The sequence below is a fragment of the Malaya genurostris genome, chromosome 2, assembly GCF_030247185.1.
Source record: "Malaya genurostris strain Urasoe2022 chromosome 2, Malgen_1.1, whole genome shotgun sequence".
NCBI classification, from domain to species: domain Eukaryota; kingdom Metazoa; phylum Arthropoda; class Insecta; order Diptera; family Culicidae; genus Malaya; species Malaya genurostris.
The window spans coordinates 282,488,228-282,515,824 of NC_080571.1; the positions used below are offsets into that span (position 1 = coordinate 282,488,228).

Genomic DNA, 27,597 nt, shown 5'->3' on the forward strand with positions numbered 1-27,597 from the left:
AACAACAACTTTTCTTCTTAATTCTGATAATGTTCAAACAGAAACGAAAATTTTAGATGATTTTGAAAGACTTTAGATATCAAAAAAATTTAGAAGATTCCAGCATGTTTCAGAAGGTTTTAGAAGACTAGGAAGTTTTAAAAAATTTGGAAGATTTTAGATGATTTTAAAAGATTTTAGAAGATTTTTTAAGGTTTTAGAAGCTTTAAGGAGATTTTAAAAAAATTTAGATTTTAAAAGATTTTAAAATATTTAAAAAGATTTCAAAAGATTTAAAAAGATTTGAAATGATTTTAAAAGATTTTGGGAGATTTTAGAAGATTTTAGAAATTCTAGAAGATTCTAGAAGATTTTTCAAGTTTTTAGAAAATTTTAGAAGATTTTAGAAAATTTAAGAAGATTTTAAAAGAGTTTAGAAGATTTTAAATAATTTTAAAAGATTTTGAGAGATTACAGAAGATTTTGGCAGATTTTAAAAGAATTTTAGAAGATTTTAGAAGATTTTAGAAGATTTTAGAAGATTTTAGAAGATTTTAGAAGATTTTAGAAGATTTTAGAAGATTTTAGAAGATTTTAGAAGATTTTAGAAGATTTTAGAAGATTTTAGAAGATTTTAGAAGATTTTAGAAGATTTTAGAAGATTTTCGAAGATTTTAGATGATTTTAGAGGATTTTGTTAAGATTTTAGAAGATCTTAGAAGATTTCAGAAAATTTTAGAAGATTTTAGAAGATTTTAGAAGATTTTAGAAGATTCTAGAAGATTTTAGAAGATTCTAGAAGATTTTAGAAAATTTTAGAAAATGTACTGATGAGTCGAAGACAAAACGTAAGTTTCAGATACTATCAGGTGTACAACTTTGCTTCCGCCGTTTTCCGATAGGTGGCTGTACCGGCTGAGGCTGGTCAAAATACTTAGATGATAATGCCTTTGAAGTGAGTGTGTACAGTGCCTAACGAATTGTCAACGCCGTTTCAGTGACAGTTGTTCTTGTTTTCGTATTATTCACGCTCGAAAATGTCTGTTTATGTGCCCAATTTTCGTGCCAAACCCAAGAAGAGCTTGCCGAATCGTTGAGAGTGAGTCAGCAAGTCACTTCAAAACGTCTCAAGGCCCTGGGCATGATTCAGAAAGAAGGAAACTGGGTGCCGTACTAGTTGAAACCGAGGGACATCGAGCGCCGTCCATTTGTATGTGAGCAACTGCCTCAATGACAAAATCGTAAGGGGTTTTTACATCGAATCGTAACCGGTGATGAAAAGTGGGTTTTATACGATAATCCTAAACGCAGAAAATCATGGGGAAAACCCGGGCATGCTACTTCGTCGAAAGCAAAACCGAATATTCACGGCGTCAAGGATATGATTTGTATTTGGTGGAATCAGCTCGGTGTGATTTACTACGAGCTCTTAAAACCGGGTGAAACCATCACAGGAGATCGCTACCGAATGCAACTGATGCGCGCTAAAAGAAAAGCGGCCACAATATAAAGAGCGACATGACAAAGTCATCCTCCAACACGACAATGCTCGGCCTCACGTCGCAAAAATGGTCAAAAAGTACCTGGAAACGCTGAAATGGAAAGTCTTACCCCATCCGCCGTATTCTCCAGATGCCGCCCCTTCTGACTTCCACCTATTCCGTTCGATGGCACACGGCCTGGCAGATCAACATTTTCAATCCTTCGAAGAGTTGGAAAAATTGATTGCTTCATGGATAGCGTCAAAAGAGGATTGCTTTTTTCGAGCCGGGATCCGAATATTGCCGGAAAGATGGGAGAAAGTTGTCGCTAGCGATGGACAATACTTTGAATAACACATCTGTAAGCACTTTTTCGCAATAAAGCTTTTAATTTTGGAAAAAAAACGGCGGAAGCAAAGTTGTACACCTGATAAAAAAAATCACTAGAACCTTGATATCATTTTCAAAGATTTCGAGAAGATTTTAGAAGATAAGTTTAGAAGATTTTGGAAGAATTTTGAAAACTTCAGGAAATTCTGAAAAAAATTCGAAAACTGAAAGATTTTTTACTTGGTTTTAGAAAAATTCAGAAAATTTTAGATCCGTTTAGAAGGGTTGTTAAAATTTTACAGAAGGTTAGAATTTTAGATCTTTTTAAACAATTTTAAAACGTTTTACTACATTTTAACTGGTTTAAGAAGTTTTCAGTATACTAATAGAGGCTTTTTGAATGTTTTTGGTAGCATCATTTCTGAAGATATTGGAGCATTTGTACAGAATTTAGAAAAAACTCTAACAGAGGGCATTTGACAAAGTATAGTCGATGCTGGAAAGTCAAATACCTAAGCTAGAATAAATTTACGAAAATCTTAGAAAGTTTCAGCGCGGATAAAAATCCATTGCATATAAATTAGTAAATTAGATGAATTAAATTTAAAAATCATGTAAGTCATGGAACATGTCTTCTAATGATATTCCTGTCTATTATTTATGATTTCATGAGTGAAATGATTTATATCATGAAAATTGTCATGGTAGACGAATTATTGTTCATGGTATGAATAATTTTGCTCACAAAATTATGAATAGAAATGATCTCATGAGAAGACATGTTTCATGATTTCATGAGTTTTTAATCACGGTACCAGCAATGGATTTTTATCCGTGAGACGATTAAAACATCCAGACTTTCTTTCGATGATTTAAAACTCAGGAATATAAGTTCGGAATGATTTTCAAAGATTTCAAATTGAAGAAGACATCCGAAAATGTCAGCATACTGCAGATGGAAGATTTCAGTAGATTGAAAATGAAAGAATGATTTTGGTAGATTTTCATAGTATTAGGTTTTACACCAACATGACCTAACTTGACAAAATTAACAAAATCATCATTTTTTGACAGCCACCGGCACAATGTTTACAGTTTAAAAGTTCATCAGAGGTTCATAGTTTGAATTTTAAAATTGCAAGTCGTCTCACACTAGACAGATTTATACAAATATCGTTCCTTGATGCTGGAAACGGACACAGGGCAATCTTTTCCCTGTGGAACACGTTTTTAACAGGTACTTTTTCGTCATTTTTCAATTTTTAATTTACAATCGCAAAACAAAACAAACCACCGGCAGCTGTCAAAGATGAACTTGATTCATCGGCAGTTCATTTGTGTCGTCATCGTGTAAAACCTAATTTAAACAGAGTTCAGTAAACTGTCGTAGAATAAGGAAAATTTTGTAAAATATTCATTGGTACATGAAGTCATATCAGAAAATTTCAGAAGGTCAAATAAAGTTTCGGAAGACAAATATTTTTGAAATTTTCCTATAGGTTTAGAAAAACAACAGACGGTTTTAGATTTCAATGACGAGAGGTAAAGATTTTAGAATGATATTTGAAAACTGTTCGATGAATAGCAGTTGAGAATATTACTCAAAGTATTGATTGATCGGAAATATATCAGACTTGAGAAGACTGCAAATAAATCCAAAAGCTTTCAGTAGATTTGTTAAGATTTTAAAGATATTTAGAATTATTTGCGTTTGAAAAGACTCTACTTAAGTTTGGATTAATTTGAAGCGTATTGTTGATTGCAGAAAATAATGTTTTATAAATTGACATAGTCTCAGGATGTTTCAGGTGATAAAAAAATCAGATGTTCCTAGAATTAATTCGCGTTTCAAAAGATTTCAGAAGATTCTTGAAGATCGGAAAACTGGAAAACTAATTGGAAGATATAAATGGAGTTAGAACATTTTGGAAGGATTGAAAAAATTGTGATGACAATAGAATATTGCAGAAAATTACTATTGCACATGATAGAGTAGTGTTGAGTTTTGAAACCTACTGATAATTTTATGGTGTTTCAAATGTTTAGAGAACGGACTGTTGTTTGAATTCAGGAGAATTTAAAAAAAACTCAGAAAATATTAAAATATTACGAATATATTGAGTGACGAAAATTATTTGAAAAGGTCAGGGTCGAATCATTGATCTAAGCTAAGAAAGAAGTACAGTTTTTATGGTTACAAAAATTTGGGATCATTATCCTTTTTCAACCCTTACCTAACCGATCCCCTATTGCGTTCACCTTTAACCTTAAATCGTACCCCCATGCGGTAATATATGACAGCTGCCTTCGCCTTCGGGCGATATTCAAAGTGCGTCTGGAAACTTCATAGATGTACACTTCACAAAGTTGTTCGAGTTATTCGGTTTCTAAAACAGGTGAACTTTTTCCTTGAAAGCTTTTCACCATTAGCACCCTGGTGAGCAGAACTGCTCTGACACAATGGCCCGTTACTTTTCAGGAATCGCTCGGTACATGAAGTAGGACAACCGGCGGGACTCCAACGCATGAGGGATATTTTCAGTTTTCGTATTGAATAACAAAAAACTCAATGTTCTTTCAAAATAAAATTTACAGTAAAATGCAATCGAACAGGAAATAGATAATCTTGTTGTGAGTAATTTACGAGTTTTCCCGAAACGAAACGGTTGTTTGGTTCCAATTAGAAGCTGAACATTTTGGTCTGAATCCTGAATCAAAATTAGAAGAAAACCCATCCCGAAAAAGGAAAACAAAAAATGCACGCGTGAAATCGATTCCGTTCGATCAATAGTCTGCAATTAACCTTGGCCCTGGTTTTGTAGGCTTCGGGGTTTTTTTCGGCTGTGATGTCCCACAAAATAAAAAGCAAAAAGGTAGGTGAAGAATCCTTACCGAAACGAAACTGCAGGCACTGTAGGCAGCACCGATGGCGATCGCCGACGAACCGAAGTACTTTTTGTACGAATTGGTCGAGATCAGGTAGGACAGCACCACGACGAAGGTCAGGATGAATTCGACACCGAACCGTTCCCAGGCGGCCAGGGAGGCGGTGTGGGACACGGCAGCCTGCAGATTGCCCTGATAGCCGGGGACCGTCACGCTGTAAAGATAAAGGAGAAAATTGTTGGTTAAAAAAAAACATTAAAGATAAAACGATGAAATCATGAAAGATCAGAAAGGCATAATTAACGGTGCGAGATGGACGGGGAGACGAAATTCAGGCTCAGGTAAGGCAATGAAGGCGGCTTGTGGTTTTGATGGTTCTCTGGAGGGGGAACGGGTCGGTTGGGTTGAACTATGGAATGATTTTGTGTTTTTTTTTGTCAAATTTATATTTCATCTGTCCGCCATTTTACCATTGCACAAGTGTTGGTCACCGTTTGCTCGTCAACCCCGACGAATCCTGGACGGATGCTAAAGAGGGTGCAAACGGCTTGTCACCGCAAGAACAAGTGGTTAATTTTCATGTGAATATGAATAAAAAAGCACTCTCATATGGGGGAACCGAATTGTGCGGATTTCCCCTAACCGAAAATAAACCATTTTTTTGTGATGTGATTTGCATATTGGACACTCGGTCCGAGGGTTGTCCATTTAATCGGATAAATGTATCGGAAATTAGCGTTTTTTTTTCTGTGAATGGTAGCCTTTTTATTGCATCTGAAACAAGCTAATTACGATTGAACGATAGGTAATGATTCAGCAAGGATTCGTGCGCTTGTCAAATCTATTCAATGAAGGGGAAATCACAAGTGTCATTGAGTAGTAACAGTTCATAAGCGCTTGTAGGATGTTTGACAGTCGTTCGAACCTTGTTTCAACGTAATTGAACTGAAATTCGAGGCAGTTTCGAACCTGATGTAAGATGTCATAAATATTCTAACATGAGGAATGCAATTGGAAGTTGCATTGACACAACATAAAAATTAATTGAAATAAATGACTTGTAGAAACAGAAAACATAATTATTTCTTGCATATTTAATCATTGAATTTCATTTATTCATAAACAACTTTCATCCTATATTCGAATTTAAGGCTTCATTTTACGATTTCTACATAATAAATTCATAAAATAAACCGCAAAGAGTACCGGTACCATTCACTGTAGATATTATACCAAATTTTTACATGTTTTCAATGCTGTCATCAATAACTAGAAAGAAAATAAATTGAAAATTAGCCATTTTCAAATCTGCAAGCTAAACCAGAAAATTATCACCATTGCTTAGTTCTAAGCTAAGCGCAGCAACCGCAGAAGAGGCGACTAAATTCTACCATAATTTTTTCACTCATTAAAGCAATCCTCCCAACTCTTTTGCGGTCGCTGTGCTGCTCAAGTGGCGAGCTTTGAACTAAGCAATGAATTTTCAGATTTGCTTGAAGGTATTTATGAAAAAATTGTTGGTTCTTATGTTTTTCTCATTATTCGAATTCTAACATGTAACAATTTGGTAAAAAAAATCGATCATCAATAATTCAGTACATTTCTGTGGTATGTTTGATTAATATTTATGGAGAATTCGTAATATGAAATATCAAGTTCGAATAAGTGTGGTTGGGTGCTGGTTTAATATCTGGAAATTCTTAGTTTTTATGGTTGGATTCAGAGATTAATTTATAAATTATGATCGAAAATTATTTTTTATCATACAAAACAAATCTGTATGCAAACTGAAGGAAATTGGAAAAAGTTAGCTTGAGAGTTGTTTTCAAAAAAAAAAATCTAAGTGGTTCTAAATTGACAACTTGTCGCATTGTTCAGAAATCATCATTACTGTTTTACTAATTCGAATAATTCTAATATAAAATGATATAACACTGAAATTATGAAACATGCAATCGATTTCTGTTTGCAAGAAAATTGGTATTAGAAGATTTGGCTGATTTTGATAACTCCGTCCAGACAACGAGGAAATTTTAGGTTCCTGCTGGGTTTGTAGGCAGTGTTGCTAAGTATAAGTAAAATCAAAGTCGTGTTGAATAAAAGTAAGATAGAAGTAATTTGATTGTAGTGATAGAAATATCACTATGTAATTTAAGTATTACCTTCGTATAGAACGAATATGTTTTTAAAATATTACTACATGAATCACCATTATATGCTAGCTCAAACATGAGAGGCCATAAAAAAATGTTAGGATGCTCGAAGCCAGAGTTTCCACACATACAGATTAACACTCAGAATACCAAGGAGGTAAAAAGTTACGCGGACTACCAAGAGTACCATGAAAACCATATGTCGAAAATACGAAGTTTTCAATAATTTATGCTTGGACTTTTGGTTACGTTTTTGATCATAACTTTCATTAACAAAGTGTAATTGAAAAACATTCTGTTCCATTTATGTTGTGATAGACATATCTGTCTAATGATGAACAAATTTTCAAAATCGGACTTCTAACAGCAGAGATATGGCCAGCCAAAGTAAGCGTTCCCACTTTTTTTCAACAGACTTTAGTTAGAACTTTTTATAATAACTTTGAATAGAATATTCGGTTTTCCATCGTTTCAAATGGATTTTATTCCAAATGAATTTATCTTTCTAATGGTAAAAAAGTTTTAAAATCGGTCCAAAAATGGCTAAGATATAGTCAGTCAAAATTAGCGTTCCCACTTTTTTTACCCACTTTTTTAGTGTTATTCTGTATTTTTCAAATTTTTCAGATTAATTTGTGACCAATATTCTGTACATACAGATTACAGATATTTGGCCAGAAAAACAGATTTTTGCAGATTTTTTATAACGTTGATTAAAAATTTATTAATGATCGAGTTAAAATACATTAAATAATGGTACTTTTTCTTCGAAGTAAACCCATTATTCTGATTTTATGTTAATTCTAAAAAGAGGACAAAACTCACATAAAAAGGAATATCAAGGACACTACATCTGGTCCCATCAATTAATAAAGATTTTTCTATGCTTACTTTTTCTTGCAACTAGTGTAGCGTAAACATTTCTATTGATAAGATGGAAAGATTATGGCCTCGGTCATAACGTAAGGTACTAAAAAAGAAAGTTTACCAATTGCATGATAACTCATAAACGAAAGTGAATATTTCATCAAATCATCATTTCGAGAGGCTCAAATGTTAAAATTATTTCCAGTGTTTTTCCAACTACAACATCATAAAATTCAAACCAAGAAAAGTTTTGGTTTCTTTAAATTTGGGTTTTAAAGACTTTTTCATTTCATTGTGCTTCGATTTCTTATCAATTTCATATACAGATTCTCAATGCAGGGTTTTTATCCCTCGATACAGATTTTTAGTCTGAAAAATGCAGCTTCAAATGTGGCAACCCTGGTCGAAGCGCCGTTTTAAGCGAATTGCTACAGATGACAAGACAGACTTTCTATTAAAATATCTGGCACCTCTGCTTTTTGATCACTTTGCTAAACAACTGTTAAATTTCTTACACATATTGAAATCACTACTTGAATGAGTAATAGTTGGGAATATAAAAACAAAACTCGCGTGTAGAGCAAGATGTCCGCGTGGAAGAGCTAGTTTTGCTTCTAGAAATAATTTCCCACGGAGGAAAGAAAAAATCTATTTCTCTCTTCGAAAAGATGTATTTGATGAGTTTATCGAAACACTCGGATTCGAATTTCAAACGAGAATAGGATTCGAATTTACCACTTGGGCATAAAAGAGATTAACGGGAATCGTCGAAGCGCGAATAGAACGATACATTTGTGCAGATTTGTCATAAAACCAAAGACGGAGACAATGTGATTGCTTTGAAATTATCAATGTTTGCACTGACAACGTTTCTGTTAAACCAACCTATAAATTTTTCATAGTGATTTGTGAAGCACAATAATCCAGTTAACTGGTAATGATTCGGTTAACTTAAAAATCGTCAGTATAAGATAATAATTCACTGCATTCACAAATAGCACAAATGGAAGTGATCCAAAACGGCTTCCATGGGGAATATCGTATGTTATGTTGATCGAATTAGAGGGATTAGTAATGACTTTCAAGAATTTGCGCTTATTTACGCGTAAATGGTTCAGTAATTGCTCCAAAGTTTATGACATTTGTAACATTTTTTGTGAAAGTTGTGTAAAATTCAAGAGTAATCTTTATTGATAGGCATTGTTTCAGATAAATCACAATATTTTTTGAGTTTGCAAAAGGCAAACACATATAATAGAAGCTGTTACAAAAGGTCAATTATATTATTAAAGCTGTACTAGACTACGTGAATCGATCTAGTCATTCATAGAGAATTGGGACATTTACCAATTATAATATGAAGGGTTAATTTTTATGAGGTATAGGATTTGATTTACAAAGAAAACACAAAAAATGAGAAAATTAATTAAATATTCATTGGAATCGATAGAAGCATCAATATAGTTTAGTGTTTGAAACTGATCTCGCGCATGGCCGCGGCTCCGCTTTAGATGGCCCATACGCAAGGTCCAATTTTGACACATTCCAACACATCAGCCGGTATTTCACGATTACCGGCACCACACCAAACAGTGACTTTTTTGGGATGCATTGGTAGCACTTGCAGTGTTTTTGGCTAATCTTCAGATGTGGTAATTTTGCTTGTTGACATATCCTTTCAACTAGAAATGAGCTCCGTCGCTATACACATGTTTTCGATAAAAAATTGGCTCTTCCTACAACTTCGTCAGCGCCCGTTTGTGATTAAATTATAGACCAAACGACTATTCATTGCTAAATTATATACTAAACTGAACCAATTTGACAACGACACAATCCAAGATACGATTCACGCGTTATCTGTCACCAGTGGTGCCAAAAAGATACCAGCAAAAGATCACCCTTTATATCAACGACGTAATGTAAAAAGCGCATCAATTTGATTATTTTTAATGTCAAAATCCGAAATAAAATTTGCGCGTCAATTGCACTTTGAGTAAAAAAAATGTTAGAATCGTTCAGAATTTACTCAATGAAAAAAAGCCCGGTAATAAGTTAGTAGCAAACCCCGGAGAAAAACATTTTCTCTGACAAGGCCGACTACTCATATGGTTTTTTAATCCAGTTTTTCTTTCACTGTAAATGCTTTTATGTGGCTGCACTGAATTATTAAAGTTGAGTTTATGCATTTTTATTCAGATTTTGGAATTTATCCATTCTAGTAATAGTTTTTTCAAAATGATTGACTTTTTGAAAATGAATCTTTAAGAATTAGACTTTTTAACTCAAATGCCACCCAAAATTTCCAACAAACATATGCTAAACATAGACTATTTTCATTCACACAAAACATACATTGTCTAGAATCAGGTCGTAGCGATTCATTCCTCTCGACTGTGCGGTCGACTACGCCTACTTCGCTCACAAGCAGCACTATGGGCAGTAATAGTTTCCATGAAACTATAAACTATAATAATGCTCGAAATGTCAAAAACATGGCACCGAGCGCAAGTGCATTACTGGCATCAATCAGCTCGATTTGTTACTGAGAAAACTAGCATCCTCATACACACACATGCTGCCTCTAGAGCATGTTTTCAGTTCCGTCCCCAAAACATTGGTTGTATCTTCTCAGGCGTGGATCATCGGCGGTCTGAAGACGAAGTTTCCCTCCAAATGGATAGAGTTGAAAGAGGGTTAATTGTGAAGCAGCAGCAGTAGCAGCCCGTCGAAGTCGAAGAATAATTGTTATTGAGTGTTGATAATGGAGTATTAATTTTGCATCCCTTCGCCATGGAATGGTCTAACAGTCAGAGGGTAAATCCGCATCCTTCAGCCGACCTCCAACCGAACCGGGGCTAATGCGAAATTCGTAGCACGATGCAACTAATTTGCATGCAAATGTAAGTTTAAAATTAGCCCAAACGATACTGAATGTCGGAAGGGATTTGAAGAGATCCCCTAGCGAACGACAAAGTTTCGTTTGGTGATTGAGCTGGAACGGTGTCGTGGCCGGAAAGAGTTAACTGCTAATTTATGCACGAATTTCGCCAAATTGCACGCTTGTTCGATTGACTTATTCGATCGGTCTATTTCGGTGCGTCCTTCACTTTCAGATGTGTATCTTTTCGATCCATATATGAATCATTGGCAATGGTGTGGGATTTAATTTTTCCCCGTTCAGCTGGATTTTCGAATGTTAAGAACACGCATTCATGAATCGACGATCGTGGTGAAGGTGAGAATGGTAATTTGTGGTGAGATCGCGCTGGGAAATTCATGGCCTCTGTCGTCTGCCAGGTGCTTCGTTCAAGAGGGTGCACGTGATCCGAATGAATCTTCCCGGTGCATCGTGGCGGCAAGTGGATCAATCAGAGACAGTCACGCGTTGATTAGAATGGCACGATGACGACCGCTTGTTCGTGGTGCAATCGTGGCGGCTTTCGGGCAGGATGTTTCCTTCAACAAAATCGAAGGGAAAATACTATAACTCATTGCGCTGGTGGTTTTGTCGTGATTCCGACAGCACGACTAGAGGGGCCCGATGAAAAACAATGCACCGCTATTGTGGGATTGTGGGATGGACGAAATCCGAGCAACATGACAATGAGAATTTTTCCCGAAAAAAAAAAGAAAAAAACTACAGACTGCCAGAACATAAAATAGCAATTTCCTGTGTCATCCTCACTCGACGGTTTATTCCATGTGGTTGTGCTGCATCTACATATTACCTAACTACAGCAGAGGGTTCGGGGATTTTTTTATTGATATACAAACGTGATTTGATTAAGGGTCGTCGTAAATTTCATCGAAAACAAGTGGATTCGTGATCTGGCTGTTAATAAAATATCAACCAACAATAGAACGGCACTTTGCGCCACGATACCAAGTGCGACCGACCGTTTTAAGCCGGCGAGAGTGTGATTACAATCACCGATCGGAGCGAACCCCTGCGAGCTACATTCTACACGCAATTGGTCCTAGAGGGCATGCAAATAAACCAGTTACATACCACATACGCGCAATACAGGCGTAACGATCCACTGCGGTGCGGGAAAATCTGTCGGACTGTCAATGAATAAGGATCAGATTGCCCCGATAATTGCCCGCATACGGATGTTACACATTCACCGCCAACGATAGCAATAATGGTTGTTTTGTTTAGATTTTTCGGGTACTGATAACATGATAAACTAGTCAACGAGGAACATGTTTAGGGTACAACATGTGCCAAGGGTCCCAGATGAAGTAGGATCAACAGTTACTTTTTATTAATCACAAATCAATGATAGGTATCCGATGAAACTGCTATCAAATAGAAGATTGGTAATGATTTCGAAAGTATTTCTTCCTATACAGAGGGTGTCCTTTGCTCCTCACTCCGACAGCAGAGTGTATGTAATTTGATTAATGACGCCTCATCCGTATGAAATTAGAAATGTTGGCAACAAAGAATAATTTACTGCTGGTGGCACGGGAATTTCTTATCGGTTTTATTGGAATTGACAGGTTATTTGTTCGCTTTGAATGACACTGACAGACATACATTGGACTTAAAATACGGGATGAAAACATGTGTCTCCGATTAAAATTTTACCTTCGCTTCAAGCATTCAACAGTTCTCATAAAAACATACAGAGATATTAGGTAAAAATTTCAAATATCTTCAGACAGGGTTGCAAAAGTAAGTAAATCTGAAAAAATGTCTGCATGACTTCTATTTCTACAAAGTATGGTACGCTAAACTGGACTTGGCGAGCAAAACAAAACATCGCGGCGATTTCAAAAAATTTGTAAGATTTGACGAAAGTCGGCGAAAAAATCGATTTTCAAACAAACAATATCTGCAGCATTTGCATATTTAAAGACAAATCTGCAGGGCTGGCATCTCTGAAAACATACACGGAGAATAAAAACTACCTATTATTTGACTTCGTTTTTACTTAATTATAAGTTCTTTTGAATCTTTTCTTTCATTCGCTCCTTTCATTGTTGTCAAAATACAAAGAGCATATCCACCCAACAGCGAGAGTTTCGTTCAATAAGCTAAAATTAAGTAAACCGTATCAACCTGAAATTGAGTCAATACGATTCGACTGTAGAGTAAATATAACTCATTTGTAAGCATTTTTTCGCACGTGCCTTACGGAAACTACCTAGAGCCACTTTACCTGACATTAGGTTACCCAAATAGTAAACATTGTTCTAGTACTGAATTTATTATTGATATTGGATAAGCGATTTCTTGTTTAATATGTTTCACAACAGTAATATTTGCTAGGTGGAACCGCAATTGAAACTGCTCAAATGATCTTGTCGTATTGAGTTGGTTTCACAAGCAGTGATATGAATGAATTTTACAGTGACAGTTTCTCTTTAATCACTCTCTCTTTCGATTATTGTGATGTGATTAAAAAGATTTTCTTTGATATCACTATTCTGTTTGAAAGTCGAAAATTTCGGGTATCATTTCATGCAAAGAGTTGAGTGATAAACGTGAAAACCGCTTAATAATTAATAGAAGAGAAAGTAAACAAAGAAAAACTGTCACTTGCTTATACGTCCTTTTGAAAAATTAACCAAGATTTGTCCTGAGTCCAACGTTGGAAGGTATACCGATTTCTCGGTATTTCTACAGATTTTTAACCTCTATACCGCAATACAGATATGTACTCCCAAAATACCGATAATACACGAATCATACAGACAAATACCGATTTTGGTTTTTAGCTTGAATAGGTTGTCGTGGGACCTTTTCTCATGAGTCTTGGACGGTTCAAAAGAACCAGTTCTTTTGAAAGAATTAATGATCAACAGTTCTTTTTTTGAGAACGGTAGTTCTTCAATTAAAAGTCGTGGACATATTTTTTTTTGCTAGCGCAATCCTTTTTGAATCTACGGAACCTCAGTTCTAATTGAGATCTCGGTTAGTCATTCAACAGGCAAATTAACTATGAAAAGAAGGAACGAACGGCTCTCGTGAACTAGTTCTTTTAATAGAACTCTGCATCACTGAACGGTTCTTTGAAATGAACTCTTTTGCCCATCTCTATTTGTTACCCAAAATTGGGGAGTTGCACTTTAGTTGATTTTGGGTAGGTTTTGACCCAAAATTAGGTAGCGGCTGGTAAGATTTTTTGGAAAAATGACCTGGCAACGCTGCTTTTGTCACCATTAGATACACGCTTAGTCGCGGCTACTCAGTGTGTGTGCTTTGAAAAAACTTATTTTCTACAACATTAGAAATGGTGTACACGCTTAGAAAAAGTTACTCAGAGTTTGAGTACTAGTTACTCATTTTCAAATGATACATGGAAACGTCAAAAATTGAGTAATTATCATCAATGATATTGAGTAACTCTTACTCTAAATTTGAGTTTAACGCAATAACTCGTTTTTTTGTTACTATTCGCAAGATCAGTCTAAAAGTTGTAATAACCATTTGTAGCAACAGGTTGTATATTTTGTTAGTGAGATCGCGTATTCCGAGGGTGAGTCGCTCAACACAAACGGTGTTGTGTCTGCAAAAACCGGAATGATAAACTCCGTGTTTTGCTTTAGAATGGAAACGAATATGCTCAAATGTCATTTATGAGGAATAAGTGTATGATTGGTGCCTGAGCATAACTGACATGTATGTTAATTTGCGATTGACACACTACTCCAAGCAACCACCACTTGATATAGTATTGAGTTCAATTACTTAATATTTTAAGACAATACACTCAGAAAAGGAGCAATTTTTTTGCAAATTTGGTATATGTGAAATAAAATTTCACTCAAAATTTGAGTGATAGTTACTCTATTTTTGGTACATGTACAAATAAAGTATTACTCAGTAAATGAGTAGATTTTACCCAAACATCGTTTCCAGTGGAAGAACTCAAATTTGAGTAACTTCGGAGTTACTCTAAATTAGAGTTGTTCCACTTTTTCTGTAGATGAGTGAGATCTTACTCATTTTTGAGTAACTATTTTTAAGCGTGTATTTTACAACTGTCAAAAAAATGAGTAGAATTGAAACCAACATTTTGTTAAGACCATTTGAACGTGGCTTTTGCGATTTTGTGGTCGCAAAATAATTTTCGGGTGGAGAAAATGTGTTGTTCATAATCAGTTATATCAGGCTCTAGTGAGAAAGTAAAATACAATTGTAAAACGAAATCTTGAAAACCTATGATCTATTCATAATTATTGAAGATAATCAGTAGTTTCCACTAGAGACCATTTTATAATCAGAGACGCGTGGAGAGAAAACCCGTCTAACTGGAACCAAGGCAACTGCACGATCTTTTTGTTATTTGCTTTGGCAACCAGACTAATTTGGTGAACTTCAAATGGCTTTTTGATTTCGAATTTAAAAACATGAATTCGTGTCAGCATTTGGATTGATTTTCTAGAAGAGTAAAGATAGAATAAATTTAAATAAAGTAAACTGCTAAATTATTCAAAAATCGTTCTGATAGAACGATTATCGCTGATCGTTTTTTTTTTTCGATTACCTTAAAATACAAATTTAAAAGATAAACGGGTGAAATTTTGAAAACTTCATTCCGTCGAATTTAAATTTAAGACTGCACAGCGCACGAAATAAATTTTATTATTTACTCAAATGATCCACCTTATAGAGCCTGATTATATCTTGTTGTGTATTAATAAGAAGCTGTCAGTTCGAAAGATTGTATCGGATTTTATATGTTTTATCTAATTTTATATTGACTTAGACTAATCTAAGCAAAATAGAAATTTATTAGCATATAAAATTTACACTTAAATATTGAATATCATACAGGGAAAATATCAATTGCAATTCACGATTCATGCCTGTGCTCTAGGATCCTATCTAGCCTAAACTCGTCACGAGAAAAAAAACTGTTACAAACAGGTTTGACCTACGGCACTAGTCTAGTTTCCGTTATACAACTTGTTCACCCCCCGGACAAGGTCGAAGGAGAAATTTTCCATTTATTCATTGGCAATCAAAAAAAAAACAACAAACGAATGCCACTAACACGGTGCCCGACACTTTGCCATGTTACGTACGTAAAACATAAACTTGAAGAGACGAAATCGAAATCGACAGGGGGACAACAATGTTACTAACCTTCCCTAAACGTATGCAATTGGTTGGCAGGGAACACATAGCCCACTTCCGTTCGGTTGGAAGTTTTGTTTCACACTTCATCCTTGCAACCGAATGCGGTAACTGCTATTGTAAAAGTCAACAGCTTTCCAAAATCCCCCGGGAGTGATATATTGTTAGGGAGAGACATATGAACTTGTTTTCGGTGGTTGCTAACTACCTACTTTATGCACTTCTCGAATTCAAAGTTGGCAGCTAAGGTTTTTCTTTTGACATTGCTTTGTTGTACAGTTTAATATAAAATACCAAGTATTTTTTTGCGAAAAACAAGATGCAGTTCAATTTATATTAGCTAAATTCAATATACAAACTTTTCTTATTTTAAATTCAAAAGTGCTACGTGAATCAAGAGGGAAATCACTGAATGCAAAAATCGGATAAGTACAACTTAGTTTGGAAAATTGAATGCAAAAATCGAATAAGAAAATTGAACACAAAAACCGGACACGGGCTTCGCAATGCAAAAATCGTAAATAACATCTTTTATGGTAAAACCGGACAATACCAAAAAAAAAACTAACCAGTTCTTTCAAAACAAATGTTTCCAACCGGTTCTCATTCAAAGTTTTATTGCCGACTGTCACTGCGGACGGAACACGGATTGCTTGTTTGTCACGGGCGCTCTGACCCATGCTGCATTTCACAGTGGCAGTCGGCCTAAAACTTTGATTGCCAAAAACAGATAAAACCATTTGTTTAAAAAAAACAGATTATGTTTATATTCGGTTTTTGTCATTTTTGTCCAGTTCTTGCAAAAAATATGTTTATAAACGAATTTTGCATTGCAAAAGTCCATGTCTGGTTTTTGCATAAAAAAAATATTTAAATGCCGTTCATATGCCAGCTTCAGAGATTGGCTTCTCTAAAAATTTCGAATATCTTCAGACAGTTTGCAAAAGTCTGTACATTCGAAAAAAAAAAACATCTGCTGGTTTTATTTCTCTATAAAGTATGAAACACAAAACAGGTTCGCGAGCAAAAATTAATAAGGCGTGGCCATTTCAAAAGTCAGCAAATTTTAATGAAAGTCTGCGACAAACTCGATTTTGAAAAGTCTGCAACAGAACATGTCTGTAGCACTGCATAAAAAATCTGCAGATTTGCAAACAAATCTGCAGACCTGGCATCTCTGGCCAGCTTCTAAAATGACATATTTCGACGTAAATAATTCAAAATAGCCTAAAAGCAATTGACAGATTCTTTTTGTTCACTTTCTCTTTCGACTATATCTGCGTTAATAAACAAATGTTTGCTACATATCTGGAACTATTAAAATGGAAAGATTGTCTTTCATTGTACAAGAATATTTTGTAAGTAAACGTGAAAATTAAGAAGTTACTAACAGAAGAGTCAGTCACCAAAGAGAAACTCTCTTTGGTTTCTGTGACTTTATGAAATGTTCACTTCGATTTATACATTTGATTTTTTTTGTGGAACTTAAAATGATTCGCTGCTTGTGTCGAATTAAATTACTGAAAATAAAGAAACTTTATCTCAGCTGCTCTATTTTAGGCGCCATTCGAGAACGTTGATAAGTTGAAAGAAAAATACTCTGTTGGTTACTTTTATCTCGATTATCATTAGACAAGGTCCTAAGTAATCTTTTCAATTTTATCTTTCAATTTTGACGGCATATTTATGTGTTTTTCTTCAGTACATTTCCTCCAGTGCAAATTGAAAGCTGGTGGTTCTAGTAATTCGACCGTCCCACGACAAAAGGGCATAACTGCAAATGACAGTTTCTCTTTGTTTACTTTTTCTTTCACGATTTACCGAACTGATTTTATATTTGACGCTCAACTCTTCACAAAACTTTCAAGGTAAAACTATATGCTTTCGATTTAAATTGGAAACTTTAGAGAATTTGCAATAATGGCTCCGTTATAATCAAAAGAGAAAGTAAACAAAGAGAGGCTCTCAATTGCAGTTAGGCCCTTTTGTCGTGAGACTATCGAATTATTCTCTGTAAAGAGTTCGATGGAAGGAATGCAGATAATACCGTAACAGTCAAAAGAGAAACTGTCATTTGCACTTACAGCCTTTTACTAATTTCAAATTAAAAGATGGCTTCTTGGTCAATTGGTTTCTTGCCAAAACATGTATTTTTCGTTAACGGCCAACGTTTCAAAGGTTATACCTTCATCTTCAGGGCAACACGACTGCATATATTTTTGTCGAGTATGGTGTAATATTTGAAATAGCTGGTTGAAAAACGACCACTCTACAACAAGCACATCGACTTCGCACTTGCCCTGAAGATGAAAGTATAACCTTCGAAACGTTGGCCGTTAACGAAAAATAAATGTTTTGGCGAGAAACCAATTGACCAAAAATTCATCTTTTAATTTGAAACAACCACAGATAACATATAGGACGCTGGTCTTACATGCCAGTTGTCGTATGTTCGAGCCCCGACCTGGAAGGATTCTTAGTGTCAGTAGGATCCATAGTACTAGCCATGCAATGATTCTGTACACTAAGAGTCGGCTGCAAAGTCTGTTGAAACAGAAAGGCCAAATTCCATAAAAGGAATGTAATGCCAAGACTTTGCTTTTACAGATAACTGATATACATGCTCGAACTAAATTTTTCAAAATTCTGTGTAATTTTTCTATACGTTGGGAACACTACTGCCACCTGCTCGACTGTTCGCCGCGATCTTTCAAAACGTTCCACTACATTCCGGAACGATAACAAAATCCTCCTGCATGTTATAGAAATATTCAAACTACAACAATTTTAACACTTATCACACGTTTTCTCTAAGTGTTACAGGCAACTTTTTTCCATGTCGTATAAATCACACGAGAATTCGTATAAATCGTCGTATAAACAAAAACAAACTTGTCATTTCAACCAACAGCAAAACAAACATCTAGCGTGATGTGAATGTTGCACCCAAAATTGTGTCACATGTGAAAGCGGCTCCCAAATCGTGGTGGCACCTCGTGTCGATCGTAGTGACATCTGTAAGTGTTCGCCACGCTGATTGAGCAAATTGTACACATACTTCATATGTGAGCCTGTATATTTGTTTTCTGTGGAACAACATTAATTGGTCGTACCAGCACTAAACTTTATATCGACCGTCCCACGACAAAAGGGCCTAACTGCAAATGACAGTTTCTCTTTATTTACTTTTTCTTTTACGCTTTACCGAACAGTTTTTCTATTTGACGCTTTACTCTTCGCAAAACTTTCAAGGTAAAATTACATACTTTCGATTTATATTGCAAACTTTAGAGAATTTGCAATAATGGCTTCGTAATGATCAAAAGAGAAAGTAAACAAAGAGAGGCTCTCATTTGCAGTTACGCCCTTTTGTCGTGGGACTATCGATATGTTTCTTATATTCAATGTTACTTGAGCTGAGAATGTACACGGTAAACTAAATGCACCTAGAAATAAATACTTCTCTAGTACTGAGAAAGTTATTATAAAAATTATCTAGAATTTGGTGAAATTTACAAGAAAATAGGAGCTAATAACCTTCTTGTTAATCTCCTCTACCCATATCTGTTAAAAATTATGAGTTTGTACACTTTTGTGGGATTCTTAGTAGAATGCACCCAGCATCAAATAAAAGTACACAAACTCAGAATCTTTGTAAATTATTGATATACTTTATTAGCAGTTAAGGGTGAATAAGATTAACAAGATGGTGATTTTACGTATTTTCCACTACTTAAATTTTGAGTAGTTTCCAACCAATGTCCGTTCAATAACCTAATTTTAGGTAAAGGGTAGTGAAAGTAGTAAGGTATGTAAGTTATACCTAAGACTCAGCATGCTGAATTTACTCAACTGTGTAGTTTCATAGACTAAATTTAAGGTTTCAGAACTAATTAGCTCAAGTGACAAGTTTCCCGGGTTATTTGGAGATTTGCGCCACTCAACTTTACTTTATCGACCTCGCTGTTGGATGGTTTGACTCTTTGCATTTTGTCAGCAAAGGAAAAATAAAATTTTGCGAAAAACTAAAATCTAAGTTAAAAGTTGATAAACTAGATTTTTGAAAAGATTCCGTAAATTGGATGAAAAGTATTCAAAACTGAGTAGAATTCCGGTTCCATGCAACGAAACAATTCGAGTGACAAAACCATACGATAAATTATATCTCATATTTAAATAAAAACTTTCCTCAAACACAGTACTTTTCGTTTTGTTCACAGCTTTCTTTACAGATTGAAAAAAAAAACCTGTAATCGGCTTTCATTATGTACCCATATCTCAGTGCATTAAGTAGGTTTGAAGTATATCAAATCCAATATATTTACTTATCAATAAAACCTGTTAAATGTGCCAACGATTAATAATGGCCGATAAGCGAACCCGTAATTAGCTTTCACTACAATGTATGTTCCTTTCCCTGTGTGTTCTTCGGTCGGTCGGACCGACCATCCATCCAAGCAGGCGAACAGGAAAAGCGAAAGCAGGTGCCCACGCATGGGTGTATGTGTGTGTGTGTGTGTGTGTGAGCGTATGCTTTCACGTGAGCAAGTTTTTCCTGTTTTTGGCATTAACCTTTTAGTTTCATTGAATTATTTTCATATTATTTTTTTGTCTCCTTACTCGATCTCGATCCCACCGATCCCGTTTCACTTTGCAGCACTGACAGGCTTTATTTAGATCCTCTGCTGCTTCGTTGAGATGCATTAAGTTTTCTACTTTTGTGCTGTTTCTGTTTGATCCTTTCCGAGATCCACGGAGTGCTCAAAAGTAAAAAATGAAAAAAAAACTCAACAACAGATGAAAAGTGTTAGGTTACCTTTCCTGTTCCCGTGATCGTATTTGAATTTTTGTCTTATTATGTTATGACAAATAAAAAAATCATACGCTGCTCACTCAACTTGTTTTCCAGTGAAAGCACCTGGATTCGGAGGCAGTCGAGCAAGGGATGAAAACTTCCTGTTTTTTGTTGTGATAAGCTTAGCACATGTTTGATGAATGATGCTGTGGACGACGGAGATGATGATTTGGTCAATTCTAACAACTCAGGTGGTTTGTGGGCCTTGGTTTCCTGTATAAATCGTACGACTCGTTTCAGTTTTGCTCCTCCGAAGCGTGATCACCTCGATCGAGTAATTCACAACAATTGTTTTATAACTATTCTACCGGTTTGAGGTGCGTGACGCAATGCATCTGTTGCTAATACTACAATCATATCTCAAATGCACTACAAGAAAAAACTGAAACGAAAGAAATTCTCACGATTCAAACCGCTATTTCAATTAACGAACGAGAACTGAACCCAGAAGTCAAGCCACAAAAATAATCATCAAACACTTGTTCTCCTTCTCGTTACCAAATGACCCCGATCAAGATCTCATATCGTTCCAAAATTAGGTTTCAAACTGGAAACACATGTCCCACTGGCGCGGCGATGAATGTTTTGCCAGTGCAAGCCGAAAGAAAAATTCGAGCATGTCACACCGAACGAAATCCTTCTAAAAATTATGACTTCTTCCCTCTCCCCATTCAACCGAACTGTCGGGGTGGGTCAGACAGATCTTCGCGTTGGTTGTTCCCAGGCGGGTTACGCCGATTCCACCGCTAATGACACATACCACGCAAGTGATCCGGCCCGAGATGAGATGTTATCCGAATGAGTCTCTCGGAATGAAATGTCTAAGAACGTTGGCCATTCCGTTTCGCTCAATGTGGCTTATTGTCTGATACACACTCTCTGACAACCGCACCGACAGTTAGCAGCATTTTGGACAGACAGACTACCGCATGTTCCGACGCCGTATGAATGGTGTATCCAATGATCCATCACGACATGCGGTTGATATGTTTTATCTGTTCGAGTTCGAAGCCAGTTTTTACTACAGTGCGAGTTTTACATCTAACGAAACAAAAAGAGTCGAAGAAGTTATTGGAACCGGGGATAACCGTTCGATGGAGTAAAGTAGATACGATGCTTTCAGAGAAGATCTTTTTTCTGTTTCTAAGACCGGATATAAAGTTTCTTTGTTCGTCCAAATAAGATATGACTCGAAACGCGATCTATAGTGACTTGGTATCTGTCACCTAACCTCCCTTTTTCGAATTTAATATGCCACTTTGTGAATTCTTCATTTTACGATTTTTTCATTAACATGAATCAAACATATTGCGGAATGTCACCACTAACTAACAAACTTTTGGAATCTTCAAGTAAAATCTGAAAGTGATACACTATTGGCACAATGAAACTGCAATGAAATGTAGAGGCGTTGCTTTTTTAGAGGTGATACTTTTAGCAAGAGCTGTCAAAGCGGTAGGATAACTTTTAGTTACTTCACCTTTTTAACGATTTCCTATAAAAACGGGCAAATTCATTTCAAATATCATAGTAGAAGTGGAAGAAAAAGGTTTTACTCTGAGGTGGTAATGTTGATTTATTTATTGTGCGAAACCTAACGTTTATTTAGATTGAACATTATACTTGGTTCAATACCATTTTTCAAATGCCCGGAAATATCGAATAAAATATCCAAATTAAATAGTACTCGATCGCTAAACATTCTAGTACTCGAGATATCAACAGTACACTGGTTTCTGTTTGAAAAAAATGTTGGTCCGAAAAAACCTAACCTTACCCAATTTCATACATTTCTGAATATTTTCCATGTTTAAACGTAGTTTACAATTGCTGAGTTTTAGTTTTACCATTTGGATAGCGCAGCAATAGCAGAAAAGCCCGCTTGCATGCGCCTGGTACACTGAGCTAAATTTTCTTTTTCACATTATATGATATTCTAATGATTTTGCACTATTAGCATTTCCAATAATAGTTACAAGATGTGTTCAACATCATGTCAAATATATGAGATAATCTTATGAAACATAAAACTCTTCTTAACGTTATTTTTACAGGATTTCCATATAACGAATGAAATTTCCAGTCTGAGTCAAATTTATTGGCGCGTCTTATAACCATTACTAGATATCCGTACAACATACATTGAAACAATTTATGAAGCGCATATTATATTCACTTCGAATTTATTTAGATAGGTTCATATATACCATATGACTAGTTTTATAAAATTTATTTATTCATATATATTCATATATATATATATATATATATATATATATATATATATATATATATATATATATATATATATATATATATATATATATATATATATATATATATATATATATAACTTTCAATGGAGGTCATACGAATAGCAGATAAGATAAGCAGATAATAGCAGAACTACTTTTCGTTGAGGATTCAAGCTTTACTAATATTCCATTCGGTAAGGGAGCACCTCATGATATTTGCGAAAGAGAAGTGAGATCCCGAGACTGAAAATAAAAAAAATGAATCTTACTAGACAGATAGAGTAATGAAATGTACCGGATATATATTTCATGGTCCGTTAACGCATATCCTTGAACGAAGTTGGATGAGCTGTCTTGTCAGCAATTAAAAATTACATTGAGATGCGGAACCTCCTGAAGAAATGGTCTGGAGCAGTTGATGAATATCGAGGACACAACTATTCACGACTTTCATTGGATTTCCATATAAATTATATGGGATATTTTCATAACTTTCATTATGATAACGTCCATTTAGATTTGACGTACACATTAAATAAAGATTATAGGTTTCCATATAATTTCTATGAACTATATTCTGCATATGATTCATATGACAAATCTAATGAATATAAATAAGATTTTCATTTCAGTGTAGATAATTCCCAAGACGCCTAGCAGCGTATGCCAGAAGGTTTTGTCGGGGTGTTGCCAGAATTCCAGCAAAAGCCTGGCAACAATGCAACAACCGTTTCCGGCAGAGAATTCCGCCTAGCGGTTATTCACGGTTCTGTTTCTGCCGGATTTTTGCCATACAAGACTGGCTGGACCGTTTTGAATCGGTTTGCCATTTTTATGGCCTTTGGTTTTAATTTTTTTATTAGAAGTTTAAACGAAGGGTAATAACATAGCTTTTGCATTACCTAACATGAACCGCTTGTGAGAAATTCTGGCAGCCGGCAGAAACCTGACAAGATTCCGGTAGCTGTCAAAATTTTACAGGCGAAATTGCGTCATTCTCTCGCCACTTGTCATCTTTCAAGATCGCTAAACAAAAGGCCCTAAAAATGCAAAATCGATTCAAAACGGTCCAGCCAGTCTTGTATGGCAAAATCCGGCAGAAACAGAACCGTTAATAACCGCTAGGTGAAATTCTCTGCCAGAAACCAGACCCTGTCAGCTTGGAGCGAAATCAATCTTCAGCTCAGCAACGCCATCGCGCGGCATCACATTCAACCTATCATGTCAATTGTATGGATGCGCAGTGCTGCTATTTTGACGCGCACGAATTTGACATTTCTCTCCCTTATTTCTATGTACGAGATTCGATACGGACTCGCCTGAGGGCGACATGCTCGCAAAAAAAGGATGTTGCCAATGATTTGTTCGGGAAATGTGAGAGCTGGATATCTTGTTAATATGATGTCTTTGCAGAAACGCTTCCCGGTGGATTTTGTCGACCCGCATCGGTCCGATCATCGGCCCGATTATCGGACCGATTGAGCACGATATGGGGCCGATCGTAGCGCTTCGATCGGCCCGTCATCGGACAATTCTGCACCATTTGCATCAACCGCGTCGATCTAAAAAAGCTTTATGTTTACATTATGTATCGCTAGAGAAAAAGAGCGAAGGAATATCAAACAAGGCATTTTCGAGCCAACGTCTCACCGATAGGATGTGAAAGAGTGTTAAACATTCTTTGTTTCGATAATAGAGGCCTTAACCTTGAGGTCATTCGCCTCTTAGGGCCAGAAAAACTCTGGTCCTATGTTCGGGGTTGGAAATCCAGCCCCGATATATCCCATCCCCTGAGTATCAGACATCCGCTCTCTGCTTAGGTATATCTTCACTCTTTTGTTCTACCGATACACTATGTAAGCTTGAAACGCAATCAAAACCTTTCGTGCACGATGCGTCCGATGTTCGGATTTACTGGGTTGTTGCATTGTTGCCAGACTCTTGCCACACTACGCAAAACCTTCTGGCAGACGCTGCCTGACATCTGGGGGGAAATCAGGCACATGCAAGAGGGAGCTAGAGGTTATATCAATTTCATGTGAAGAATAATTAGATTTAGGATTGATGACGTCACCAATTAAGCCGTCTTTATTAGGTTTTGCTCGAACATGACATAACCTCACAACAAAATGAACTAATTTTGACAGCTATCAGTAGTTTGTTTGTGTTCATTCTAATTTCAATACGTTTTATTTGGAATGTGAACAAACCACCGATAGTTGTCAGAGATGAATTTGATTCATCGGCAGTTCATTCATGTCGTCATCGTGCAAAACCTAATTGCCTCACAAAATGATCAAAATGAACGTCGTTTGACAGGCACCAATGATTTTTTTAACATGTTCGTCACGATGTAGGTGCGTGTAATCCAATTACCCGACAAGTATTCTAACAGCATCGCAGAATTGTCAAAGAATGAGGTTAGCGGTGATGATAGAAAACGTAATGGACTGTGTTTACAATCCACTGATAGCTGTCAAATATAAACTTCATTTATCACGAGTGCATTCTTGACGTTATGTTTCAAACTCGAATATTTTAAAACTGAGTAGTTACTATCAATGATAATGAGTAGCTCTCACTCTAAATTTGAGTATGGCTCGTTTTATAGGTTAATATTCGTGAGTAGCAACAGGCTTTTTTGTTAATGGGATTGCGTATTTTTACTTATTTGTTCATCTGTATCTGTTGTTAAGGGTGAGTCGTTTAACAAAAACGGTTTTGTGTTTGCAAAAACCGGAATGATAAACTGTGCTCTTGATTGTGTAATCGACGCAGATATTGTGTGAATGGAAACGAATATGCTCAAATGTCATTTATGAGGAATAAGTGTCTGATTGGTGCCTGAGCATTACTAACATGTATGTTAATGTGTGATTGACACACTTCTCCAAGCGACCGCCACCTGATATGATGTCTCGAAGTTAGAAATCAATTGTGAACAGAATAATAATAAAACACAGTAGGATTGTTTTAAGTATTGATTGTCAATTACTTAATATTTTAATACAATACACTTAGAAAAGGAGCAAGTTTTGCGCAAATTTGGAAAATGTGAGAGAAAATTTCACTCGAAATTTGAGTGCTAATTACTCTATTTTATGAATAGATTTTACCCCCTTTTTCTGTAGATGAGTGGGATCTTACTCATTTGTAAATAACTATTTTTAAGTGTGTGCGGTTGAATTGGCAAATAAATTGAGGTTAGTAATGACTGTAAAAAAACTCAATAACATAATTACGATATCGCTAAACAGTACACTAAAAATCATTTTTACCTATTTTTGAAGAGAAATCATTCATTGTGGAGCTCTTCCATAAGCTACCCAAAATTTGGTCGTTATCTCCTCAAACGTTGACTTGATCGTAAAAAATGAGTAGCGTGCTTTGTTATGGCATAACACTTTGGGTAAACTTACATTTACCTAAATTTTTAAGGTCATTACTCGTTACCTAAAAATGGGAAGATGCACTGTAGTTGATTTTGGGTAGGTTTTGACCCAAAATTAGGTAGCGGCTGGTAAGAGTGTATGTACAATTTTGACATTTTGGAGTCCATTGAGATGGGCAGAGATTCCAGGTTTGCAGATTTGTCTGTAAATCTGCAAATTTCGTATATAGTGCAACATACATTGTTTGTTGCAGACTTTTTTCGCAGACTTTGGATAATCGAGTTTTTCGCAAACTTTCGTCAAAATTTTGCATACTTTCGAGATTACCGGGCACAGATTTTCACAGACAGGTTTTTGGTGATCACAGATTTTTGAAAAAATGACCTGGCATCCCTGCCAATGAATGAAAATTTTGGTTTGAGTTAACATTTTAAGATCAAAATGTAATTAATCAGGACAGTGATCCGTAGATTTTGTTTCAAGTGTACTTATACTAGTACATTTACATAAACTTAACAGCTTTAAGCTCTAATCCACAAAGGTAGGCTTCCAATAATGACCGATCGATGGCTAATAGATGCATGATTACAATTTTAATTTTACAAGCAAAGCAAAAATATGCAGCCGATGTACCAATATTTAATCATTTTCCTTTTATATCAAGAGATATAATGCTAGATCAGCCGATTTCTGGTAAAATAATGCTAAATCCGGAGATTTCATATGGTTAATCCGTAGATCCGTTGAAAAGACAGAAATCCGTAGATCTACGTTTAAATCCGTAGGGTTGACATCACTGATCAGGACTCGTCTATCATTTTAAATGATTGAACCAAGTTGCTTCACAAGGATGTGAATGGTCCTACTGAACAAACGAAAACGAAGGTTGAGGTTTGTTGTGACGATAAAAATGGAATAGGAAGCAGAAAAACAATGATATTGGTTTCATTTTAAGCAATTAGGTTTTACGAGCTGACCAGCTCATTTTGTGAGTTTGTCATTTCGTGTTGAACTCAATATAATTTATTTATCCAATTTTGGGCGGTTATGTCATGCCCGTGTAAAGAATATACTCGCATGCTCGAAAATCTAATTTAAGTACTTCATCAACAGAAACGAATTGAATTAAATAGATTCTTACCTAAAAAGTGTGTCAAACGTGTATATTATTGAAAACACTGTTGGATTGCGCCTATGAACGAAAATCAGATCTTGTAATAGCTATCTTTAGCCACATGAGCGAATTAACTTTAGAACTTGATAAGGTTAACATAGCTGATTATGAGAACTTTTTTTTTAACTTT

At 35.6% G+C, this 27,597-nt stretch overlaps 1 protein-coding gene across 1 annotated transcript in view; it reads right to left on the reverse strand.

The window, feature by feature from the left end:
- LOC131430325 (neurogenic protein big brain) overlaps nucleotides 1-27,597 on the reverse strand; it is a 57,726-nt gene that overhangs the window by 4,480 nt on the left and 25,649 nt on the right. The window contains exon 4 of the mRNA XM_058595207.1: nucleotides 4,683-4,890. Coding sequence (XP_058451190.1) covers nucleotides 4,683-4,890 — 208 coding nt within the window. The remainder of the gene's footprint in view (nucleotides 1-4,682; nucleotides 4,891-27,597) is intronic.